The following is an 11,762-nucleotide window of genomic DNA, read 5'->3' as shown; positions in this document are numbered from 1 at the left end:
GATGGGATCTCAACCCGGGCTCCCCACTGGGACATGAGATCCCTGCCCCACAATGTAAACCCAGAGTCAATAACAAATGGATGGACTGTTGCAATCCGCCCCTCTGGACCCTCAATCTGGACAAGCGTCCTGCTTCTCTGGGCAGCCACGGATCCTCCCACACCCGTAACAACACCTTCCGCTGGTTGCAATCCCCAATGTGACGGCCAGTTGTTGGAGGCGATGACCGTCACGTCTGCCCCCTTGTCCATCATCCCTGCTAGGCTGATGTCCAAGCCCTGACATGAAATCTTGCAGCTTAGCATCGGCTTATCTTCCCCTACCACCTCAGCCCAGAAGACAGATGGGTTGTAGTTTTCTGGTGAACTTCTGGGCATGAGGATGGCCTGGGCGAGAACCTGGCCAGCTGCAAGAAAGAAAGGTGGATGAATACATTGGATGTTAATTGTAAAGAGTCCTTGTGATCCTACTTGGACGATCTCTGGTGTTATTGAGATCTCTGGTGGTATATGCGTGGTGTCTCCTATTATAAACAAGCAGCAGTCTTTCAGTCCTTTGCAGCTCACAAGGACCCGTTGAGGTGTGATGGAGTCCATCCTGGTTGCAGTGGCTGCAGTCACAGTTTTTCTGGTTGCGGCTTCTTTATTTATGTCATCACGCGGGGCCGCAGATCCGCGCTGGGTCCTCAGTTTCCCGGCTGTACCTCCATGGGAGTGGGCGATGCTACTTGCCCTGGGGAAACAGCTCGGGAACTTTGATTAATCGGGGCTGGAGCTCTGCAGTTCCGGGCCACATGTCCTGGCTTGCTACATCTGTGACAGGTCCAGGTTCTGTTTGTCATCCTCTTGTCCTGAGGTGCCGTTGCCTCAGCGGCACCCGCAACTCCTACCACATTCCCCCTCATTTTTAAATTTGGTTGGCCAATTGGAACTAAGGTTGTGCAGTGTCAAATCATCTGCTTTAACGTTGGTGGAGGATCAAGTGGAAGGGTCATAATCACTCTCTTACAAGGTTCATTTGCATTAGCTTTTGCTATTTGAGTGATTATGCTTTCTCTAATTCTTGTATCTTCCACTTGCTTCTCCACCACTAATTTTAATTTGTCAATAAAGTCAATAAATGGTTCATTTGGGAGTTGCCGAATTTCAGTAAAATTTAGTAGAGGCGCGGATTTAGGGGGCATCATTAAAAATGCTTGCTCCGCCGCATGTTTAACAGCATTTAAGACCGGCTCTGGGGTGTTTCGGGCCTGGTCTTGTGGCTTGGCAAGCAACACCTCACCGGTAAGGTGGTCCATGGAAACCCCTGCGTTATTAGGGTCTTGCAACAGGATTGGGAGGACCTCTCTTAGCTGCTTTCTCCACCCATCATCCCACAACTCGAATTCGGCTGGAGAAAGCAAGCAGGAAAAAATGCTTTGGAGGTCTGCTGGGACCAACACTGTATTAGTGAGGGTGGCCCGCAGGAGATTCCGGAAATATGGACTCTCTCTCCCAAACTCCTTCTGGGCTTTACAAAGTTCTTTGAGCCCAACAGGGTCAAAGGGTTTCCAGGTGGGGTTGCCGCCAGCTTGGTTATAAGTAACCGGAGCGGCGAAGGGACCGGAGGAGGCTCCCGGTTCCGGGTTCAAGATGGCGTCAGTTCCGGTTTCCACAGCGTGGGAACCGGAAGACGAGGCGTGAGAACCAGAAGGCTCCTCCCGGTAGGCGGGGGCTGAGGACAAAGAGGAGTGGCCACGGGAAGGGCGGGGACTCCCGATGCAGGGGGCGGGACCCGGCACGAAGGAGGAGCTCACAGACGTCACGTTAGGAGGGGGCGGGGCCAGGACAGGGCAAGGAGGAGCGGGGGCAAGAGGATTTTGGGAAGAAGAAGGAAAAAAGGCGGGCTGTGCCATGCGGTCTCCTCCATTTTGGGGGAGTGCAGGAACAGCAGGGAAAGGGGACAAAACGGTGGACGAAGAAAAGCCTTCACCATCATTTTCAGGACAATAAAACTGGGAACCGCTTTTTGGGAGAACAACCGGGGAAGAGGGCATAGGAGAGAGGGTTTGGGTAGAAGCCGAAACAGCCTGGCCAGGGCTACTGCGGCGGGGCGGCTGAGAGGATCGAGGAGAGTCAGGGAGACGGTGGCAGCCCTGTGCCTCTGGGCATTTTACAACTCCCAGTCTTTTCAGTGACGGGGTAGTGGGATGAGGAATGCGAGGGGGGGAAAGAGGGACTTGGGAAGAACTGGGGAGAATTCGGGGCTTTTCTTTAATTTTCCGATTAGCTTTGTGTATATCTCTCAAAGCCCAGACCATATAGAGAAACCTCTCTCCGGAGGAATCTCCCCTTTGGCTTAATTCTAATATTTTGTCCCCCACAAATTGCCAAAACGTGGCTGACTTCAAATTAGCAGGGGACATCTGGGGAAAATAAAAGAACAGCCACTTAACAAACCTTTTCAAAAACCCCTTTGTTAACTTTAACCCACAATTCTTCAGGGACTCCCCAACTTGGACATAAACCTCCCGCTGAGGCTGGGAAAGCTTAGCTCCCATCTTAAACCTCAGACTCAAACTTCACCCACCACCGGCAAAAAGGAGAAATTAAAAATAATTTCCCAGGGGCCGGGAATCACAAGAATACTCACAAGAAGACACAGGCGTCCGGTCCTGGAAACAAAAGGCACGGTGGGGTCCTCCGGTACAGGCTGCTCTCCTGGCAGGAGTTGGCAGCCTCCTCTCGGAGCGCGGCTTTTAAAACAGAGCGTGCTGCCGTGAGAGGCGTCGGCGTCTCCGAATCGCTGACACTCACAGCCTCCTGGCAGCGAGGACGATGCAGGAACGCACGTGTGTGTCGTCCCCGTTCGGTGCGCCAACCTAACGCAACCGGGGGCTTGTCAGCACAAGCCCCGGTGTGCCCTCGGGCAGAGGGGACGCAGCGTTAGCCTCCACAGCGTCCTCGCTGGACGGCTCAGTGGAATCAGCGTGAGATGGGTGCGTGCACTGGCTCCTCCTCAGAGGAAACACGTCATCGGGCAGCCGATGATCAGGCTGGCGTTAGCCCGGAGGCAAAGAAGGCGGGAGGGGCTTCTGGTGTGAGTTCCAACAGGTTTATTTGCAGGAGGGACCAGGGACCAGCAAAAGCCCCGAGGAGACGCGGGCTAGCCCCCTTTATGGGGGGGTGGAGTAAGGCAGGGAAAGGGAAAACAACCAATGGGGTACAAGCAGAGGGGAGGATACAATTTTTCAGAACAAATGGGGAAAACAGGGAGGCAGGAGTCATAACAGGGAACCAATTAATAACTACAAAAGGGAGAACTTTCTGGAACAGGGGAAGGTAATTTAGGATTGGGAGCCACCCAGGGGGAGGTAACCTAGACGGCAGTGATCTCTTCTGGTGACTGACATTTGATAGTTTCAGCCCGAGAGCAGGCTGACCCACCCCAACACCTTGGTGCCGCCATGTTGTTCTCTCTTGCACGTCCTCGCTTCTTCCTCTTCTCTATCTAAAAGAAAAACTGCTGCCCGTAGGTACCATTGCCAACAAGTTCTACTAATTCAAAGATACTTGCAGCATCCTGCAGAACTGAGAGGTTGATTTCGTCTAAGTTCCGCGTCGGGGAATCGCTCATCATGTTGCCGCTGCGGGCCACAGGGCCCTGCTGCCACTGTGTGGGTGGTGGTGGCCGCTGTGGTGCTGGCGCTATTTAACACCTCTCTTCATGCAGGGCACCGAGAAGGAGAAGCCGCCGCCGCTGCCCCTGCCCTTCTGCCCGTGGTGTGGCTAGCTTGGGGTGGCCAGGCAGGCAAGGCTTGCTGCGGGCCACATCAAGATCACAGCGGCCACTTAGGCATATCGCCGCAGGCCCCGCTGGGATGCCCTAGCAGCAGCAGCTCGCCACCCTGGAAAAATCTGCACGTGCACTGTTTTGATTTTCTTCTTAAATATGTCATCACAGAGGCATTAACAACTTCTCTAATTGGGCCAGCAGCATGTCCATCTTCAGAGACATCAGAGATTGGCTCTGCCAGACATGGTGGAAGCTTCCAGTAGCGTCTCACAGAAGCCACCTCTGTGGCCCCCCCCGCTACCAAAAACCAGGCCATGTAAAATCAATACACCTTGTTAAATAAGAGATGCCTCTTTAGCTTAACTTCATGAAAACTCTGTAGATAGTTTATGTAAGATTGTACAAGTCAGACCTGAATAGGATCATCTCTATATACAGTTTGAATAGGTTATTATTCTTAACTTTGCCATGCAAATTTAGTTACTATGCAAATTAGAGCAATGGAAACCTCTTGTGGCACCTTTGCTTTTAATGAAATCTTCCTATTTTCCCAGTATACCATTTTACAAGCAAAGAGCTTTTCTAATATACCCACTATTAAATGCAAAGTTATGCTTATTTTTTTAGACACAATAAAACTAAATAATTCATGAAACTACAGTGATAGAAAAGCAGCTGCATGACATATTTACCAAGCAGTAATATAAGATTTCAAACCCTTATAACCAAAAAGAAATTTGACATCTTCAAAAGTGAGTGCCTAAAAGACTAGAGACGGTGTTGAGAGTGTGCAAAGATTCTATTATGTCCTTAAACCAAGTGTGATGTATCTTTTATTGTTGAAGACAATACATTTTTACCCCACTACAAACCTTGTTCCGCCTACTGCCACTTTTGATAATTGAAGTCTTCTCCAGCAAAACCAAAAGTTCTCCTATACTAAATATGTCTCAGTGTTTTACCACTACTCAGTTACTAATTGTTATTACTAGCTGACAGTAGTTACATAGTTAAATTAATTATTAATTGTATCTCAAGTAGCAAACTTAGCTCAATGGTTCATTGTACAGTTTAGGTCAAATTCTACTTTTTCTTAAATTCTAATAGAATTTGACTTAAAATATTGCATCTCTGTTTTACTTATATAGGTGAAGTGAATCTTGTCTCAAAAAAATGTTCAATGGAGTTAAAATTCAGTATCTTAGTAAAGCTTGGCAAAAGTCTCTCCCCTCCCTACTTCAGTTTTGCCCTTTCCATTTGACAGTGGCTTTTTTGCAAGTTATGGATTGTATTTTTAAAAGGATATACTTTCTGAATGACTAGATATCTCACTTTTTTAAAGCAAAGTTCCTATAAGGCATAGTCTAAGGTCAAGTCAAATTAGTTACTTTCAAGATCCTAAGAGTAATTGTGAAAAAGTAGTGATTATTCTACAGAAACTACTTGCTATCACTTCCCTATCAGCCTCATGCTCAGCGCAGTGAAAGATACCTACCCAAACAGAAGGCACTATGGCGGTCTAGTGCCTTGCAGGTTTACTATCATTGACTAGGAAACAAAAGTAATAATAATTTCCTACCAAACTTTAAGTATTTTTAAAGGCTTTGATTGTATAAAACTCAAATTACCATGCGATTCTATTTTAATTGCTTTATTTGTTTAATATTCCATGTTGCTTATCTATGAGACTTTGATCAAGAGGCAGAGAGGCCTGCCAACCAATATATTTTCTTGAACTTTACCCACTACTGTGCATCAGCAGTATTTTATCTATTTACTTACTGCTGAAGTAAAAGCCAAGATTACTGGACAGCAAAAACTTCTGAGAGAAGAATATAACACACTCCCTGTAAAATCTGCATGCTTGGCTTGTCTAAAAGAAAGTGTACTCAACACCCTTCTTTATATCCCATTATAAATTTGTTTCATTTAACTTATTAACAATTTTGAGTCAAGGCCAGTAAGTTTAAACCATTTGCAAGCAATGGGTTTTTAGAACGAACTGACTTTATATATGTACCAAAAGATTGTTCAGATGAAGTGTCTAATGCAATACCAGAATTAAATCAGAATGTTCACAATTACACTGACACCAAAGACCAACAAAAAGCGCTATTCTGTAACACACAGCAGAATGCTTTATTTCACTGCTTTCACTTTATTTAAATAGTCTTCAGTATCATATGACCCTTCCTCTCTGCCTTCCACTTTATACTCGCAAGTATTGTTTGTTAATCTTAGCCTGAAGTCTGTAAATAGTCCCAGAGCTAACAATTAAAAGGTCAGTCATCTTAAATGCTGGATAATCACCAGTTGCAAACACACTGAAACAAGATGCTTAAATACTTTTAAATTAATTTATTACCTGTGCACAAGGGGTAACTACCAATAAAAACTCAAGAGATATACAGTATTTTTTTACATGGTGGTTAAAAGTAATTAGAATATTAACTGACAATGGCTGAAAGTAATATTTCCAAATACAAATCATAATGCATGTTAGAATCTCAATCGAACAAGATGAAATGCCTTAGAGACAGTTTCAGAGCACAAGGCAATGCTCCTTTAATTTGCACAAAGGTAATTTACAGTTAATCTGTAACGATGTTGCAATGAGACAATGTTACAGTGCAGGTTTCTTTGTGGCTAGATGTGAAGATATAACTAGAACAGCAATTCTAATATATTTTAAATTAACTTGCCCAAGCATTTTTTGTGAGATGTTTACCAAATATGCTGGAAGATTATACACTAAGCCCGGTGTCTTACTACTTTTTTTATCCCTGGCCTTTTTTGGTTACTTATAATTTCACTCTATTGCAATGTGTAAATTTATAGAAATTAGCTGTCTCCATTGTATATGTCATGTTTGTACTTCATACAATTAAAAGCAAAAATGGTAGATTATTCAAAGTGGTATAAATCTTACAGCATTTTTCTAGCAAAAAAATACACGCCAAAATCACCATAAGCATCACTGGTACCCACACGTTATAGCCTTCAATTTTTTCCTTTTTAATTTGTATCCTACATAAATTACTACTGAATGCTAATGGTTTAGTAGTAAATAAATTGGACAGTTGCAAGTCAGACAAAACCTGCTTAATCAACTGTGAAAGCTGATATTGTTTCAAAAAATTAAGAAATAATGAAGAACAAAAGTGATGCACGCAAGAACTGATTGAAAATGCATCAATTCCCTATTTGAAGAAAACTACTGCACTTGACCTTAAAATGCATGACTTGGTTAAAACAAGACAAACCCAAGAGTCAGAATTAAATAAAGCAACTGTTTTAAAGATTTAAGGACTGTTATCAAAAATAAATTACATTTTTTCAAGTTAAAGAAACAGTGCTATGAAAGCTGAGCACCAAGGAGCCTTTCAATAGCTGCACTGATATCTCCTCCTGTTGCCATTAGAGCTTGTAAGTTTGCTTCATGGTTCAAAAAGCCCATTGCACTCAGCTGCTCCAGTTGTTGCTGAAATCTAACTTCTGGATTTTGTAACTGCTGAGAAGAAAAATCTCAAGCTATAAAAGCATAATATATATTTGGCAAATTACAGTATTTAAACATAGCTAGTTTGGAGCCACTTCTCGTGGTTCTAATTTCTGAATGCATCTTTTTCAAATTCCCCAAATTTCATTCACTACTGAATTATTGATCAAACAAGTCAGATTAGCCTCAAATTTTAAGAGTATCTTCACTTATGTGACATTTTTGAACTACAAGAGCAGCTGTTTGTTTAATGAAAAAGGAACAGTTAAATCTCATGTGTCCCAAGAACAGTTTTTTAATGATGTGCATGCAGACATTTTTTTAAATTAATTAATCTAATCTAGTAATGTGGAATAGCAAAATTTTGAGAATTTCACTGTTGGCAACAGTGAATGTGGTAGGCTCTTTCTTTTTCCTTGACATAAAAGTTACTTCTTTAATGCTCCAAATATTTGTTGACTAAATTTACCAAAATTCTAGTTAGAAAAAGTTCAGCATAAGGCAAAGTGACAGCTGTGCTTCCTGAGTTGATCTTGCTGAAATAAATTGCTCATAAAGTAATAGCAAAATTATCAGTAATTTCAGTTGCATGATCTTCACCTCAGAGACATTTGTGAAACAGAACAGTTATATGAAAATAATATGCTTTAGGTATATAAGGTCAGAGTAATACTGAGAAGCCACTTTTTGAAATGAGTGAGACTGTTTACATATCAACACAAGATTTTTGCACCTACTGCTAATTTTCCTTTTGTTCTACTTAGTTTCATCCATTGAGAAATTCCTAGCAGTATTTTAAAACTGCATAGAATTCCAAACTAATAAAATGCAAACATACTGGCTGAAATGTAAATATTCCTCTCACCCCCATCTGCTTCCCCCCTCCCCCAGAAAAACCAAACAGAATACTGAATTGGTAGCATAAGATCTAGCAGGATAAAAATATCTATGAGAACATGGCTTCCTATAGCTATGCTTACCACCACTTTCTCATGGTTACATAAAATTTTTCTGTCAGATCAGCAAGCTGAAGTGCTTTATTCTGTGGCAACAGAGGAGGTAAGAACAGGACTGTCCCTTTTACCAGCAGTCTGCCATTACACTGGATATGCACCACAATGTAATGGTGCTGTTTCACAAAGCTGCCACCTTTGCTTGACTTCTGGAGCTCTCCAGAAAGCCTAAATCTCACTTGGCATGTTAACACAATGTATATTGTGCAATCTGAAACTGCAGGATGTCAGGGAAGCATGCTACAAATGCAGGCCCCAAATAACCTGAGCTACAACCAGCAACACAGATGTAGAGACAATGATGTTCAGTATGCTTAAGTTCTTTTCTTGTCTGAGATCACATTTCACTTGCCGGGGAACCAGTCCTCCCTTTAACACCTTAATCTCCTTCTTTCCAGGCATTTCAGAAACTCAAGGGTATGAAGATAGGTGTACCCACCAATCAACCATTCAGGGGACACTTACTCAAATGTGATGCTTTCCCAGTATTTATTTTCACATCTAGAACATCACTTTTAATCTTCCTCTGCTCTCCTTTGACCAGAAGCATTCTGTTGGTTTACAGTGGGGAAGGGGATGTGTGTGGGGGTGGGTGGGGGGTGGTGGTGCTTTCTATGTGTCTGGATATTTTTAAAAACCCAAACAAAAAAACTACCAACCACATGCACACTAGAATACAGTGATCTACTTTACCTGAGCATTTGTGCCAGCAAGTGCCTGCAACATTTGTTGGACAAACTGCTGGTGACCAGGTTCAGCGGCCCCTGATACTGGAGTTGTATTTTCACTGGGAATTGAACTAGGTACAGTGGACCCTGTAGGAGCTCCAGTGCTTCCCAATCCACCTAAAACAGGATTGAATCTGCACAAATGACAGAGAAATACATCACTAATGTAGAAAATGGCTTAGTTATAATCTTTTCCCATGAGATGTAATTTCTAAGTAAAAAATCTGTCAAATAAAAAATGGATGACAAGTAAAGCATTAAAACAAGACCATAGACCATTGCTTAAAAGTGTGTTGAAGACAAAAGTGTGACAGATTCTAAAACAAATTGAGTGAAACTAAAAAATGCAAGAGGAAGTCTGTAAAAACTGGATAAACCTTAATGTGTTAAAAAGAAAGACAAAAGCTGAAAAAGTCCAAAACACAAGAGAAAAGTTCTTGTATAAATTTGTATGACCAATTCTTACCCTGGTATAAGTCCTGGTGCTTCCATTGCTAGTGTCTGCAAGCCCTGCTGAATCTGTAGCAAAGCCTGCATTGCTCTAGGATTTGACATAGCTGATAATGTGTCAGGATTCTGCATCTAAAAACAGAAGAGAAACTCATAATGAATAATATACAGGTATTCAAAGTTGACCTTTATCACTAGATGTTTTATAGGATCTGATATCCTTTCAGAACTTGCTGATTTTCAACTTTGTATTTAAATGTTTACATTAAATCCATCAGATTGTTCATTTTTGAGAAAATTTTGATAGATGACCAATGAGCTCTTTAGACTTCTTTTAAATAAGGAGAACATAAAGAAAAGTATTTTTCATTACTTCTTCTAGTAGACTTTATCATCTTTCAAAGCCATAGGAGTATATTAATTCAACATTATTCTAAATTAGTCTCCTATATAATAATACTGGTAAAAAACAGGGCTGAATACAGTGAAACCTGACTAAGTAGTTGTCCTGGGTAACTCAAAATGTTATTGTATTTCATATCTATCTGTGCTCAAAATTGTTACTGTCTCTTTAAGACCCAGCACCGAAGCCGGAAACAGAACCGCAAGGGCCAGGAGGTTGCCGGGGTCCCTTTAAAAAGTCACCCAAGCAGACCCTCTTTTGCATTATGGTATTTGCTCAAGGCAGAGGCTCTGCTTCATGGGGGTTTTTTTGTTTCTCTCTTGCCTTTTGCCTTTCCCTGTTGCTCTTGCTGGGAGAGCTGAGGCAGTGCGGGCGGAGGCTCCCCTCCGGAGGGGCTTGCAACAGTAGCAACTTGAGAAGCTACATTTCGCAATCAGAAACTGTTTCAGAGTGAATTTTACACCACCTGTCGGCAGTGTGAAGACTGAGCCGGTCCGGGGTTGAGCCACCGCTCATTGGTGTTCAGGTTTTCCCCTCCCCCATTGGAGCAAGGATCCAAGGCAGCAGCACCAACACCGGCAGAGTCCAGTGGATGGCAGGAGGAAGCAGCGAGCAGCAGCACTGACCTCACACACACCAGCAATTCTCATCTGCCACTAGAACTGCTTCTTAAGCTCCTTTCTTCCCAGGAGGGTTTGTCTGCCATTTCCCTCTTGTCTTTCAGACCACGCGGTCGCCTGCAGAGGGCGCCATCTTGGGGGGAGGGTTTGTCTGCCATTTTCCCTTTGTCTTTTGAGCCACATAGTCAGCTGTGGGGACCGCAATCTTCTGGGGGGGTACTGCCATTTTGTTTCTCTTTGTTCGCGGGGAGTTAATGAGATTTAGAAATTTTGTATCTAGTGATTATTTACTATTATTTTGTGCCTGTTAATAAACTGTTATTTTTTCACTTATATCTACTGAAAGGAATGAGAAGGAGGTGTCTTTACAAACTGTGGGCCTGCTGGTAGATAAAGCCAGATACTGAGAGGTGAAAGAAGCAATGGGAGGAACCATGAATTCCACTAATTGACACAGACTGTTACTCAAGGCCATGCTAAATCCCTGGACTTAGAGAAAAAGAACAGAGACACAAGGAAGAAAAAGAAGGGGAAGTGGTACACATTAGAAGGGGGTCTGTATTAGGCAGTTCAGGAAGTCTGTACCTCTCAAGTACCTCAGCCAATGGGGAAAGAGAGAGGGAAATGCAGCCGTGAAAATTAGGATAAAAAGGAGGCTGCGTCCTCCAACAACTCGAGAGACCCCATGGGAAATGCCCCATGGCCTCTCCCTTTATTTGAATAAAGTTACAGGACTCCTCTGTCTCCTTTTTGGACATAAACCTCTGGTGTTTGTGGATTAATTTTCCTCACACTACTCATATTCGTTTCTCCTTATTAATGGAAAGGGATTGGTTAAAACTTGTCTTAAAGTAAGACAGTAGTTACCTAATACAGAAAGCGCTTTGATCATGATAATTTGTGCATGTGTTCCTATCTGTAGTGCCATCAATATCTACTCTGCAAAACATACTAGCAAACATATTATTCAAGACCCCTCATTTTTCAATGATAAGGACATGCACCTAGTAGATGAAGGGAAGGTGGTAGATGTAGTTTTTCTGGATTTTAGGAAGGCTTTTGATACTGCCCCTCACAGCACCCCTCTGGACAGGTTGTCCAACTGGGGTATGAGCAGGTTCACGGTGCGCTGGGTGAAGAACTGGAAAAACGTTAGGGCTCAAGAGGTTGTAGTGAATGGGGCTACATCTGGCTGGCAATCAGGCACAGTGTTCCTCAGAGCTCAATTCTAAGCCCAGTTCTGTTCAATATATTTATCAATTATCTGGATGCAGG

The 11,762-nt window shown here is 43.0% G+C and overlaps 1 protein-coding gene and 1 long non-coding RNA gene across 2 annotated transcripts in view; both read right to left on the bottom strand.

Moving 5' to 3' along the window:
- Positions 1-11,762, bottom strand: part of LOC116437354 — a 400,531-nt gene that overhangs the window by 164,812 nt on the left and 223,957 nt on the right. The gene's annotated exons all lie outside the window — the stretch shown is intronic.
- Positions 6,659-11,762, bottom strand: part of LOC116437352 (ubiquilin-1-like) — a 59,493-nt gene continuing 54,389 nt past the window's right edge. Inside the window, exons 9-11 of the mRNA XM_032095022.1 lie at positions 9,481-9,596; positions 8,980-9,148; positions 6,659-7,282 (exon numbers count right to left, since the gene is read on the bottom strand). Of these exons, the coding sequence (XP_031950913.1) occupies positions 7,130-7,282; positions 8,980-9,148; positions 9,481-9,596 (438 nt within the window). The 3' untranslated portion in view covers positions 6,659-7,129. The remainder of the gene's footprint in view (positions 7,283-8,979; positions 9,149-9,480; positions 9,597-11,762) is intronic.

Source organism: Corvus moneduloides, chromosome W, assembly GCF_009650955.1.
Source record: "Corvus moneduloides isolate bCorMon1 chromosome W, bCorMon1.pri, whole genome shotgun sequence".
NCBI lineage: Eukaryota > Metazoa > Chordata > Aves > Passeriformes > Corvidae > Corvus > Corvus moneduloides.
This window is presented reverse-complemented; position numbering and strand designations above follow the sequence as displayed.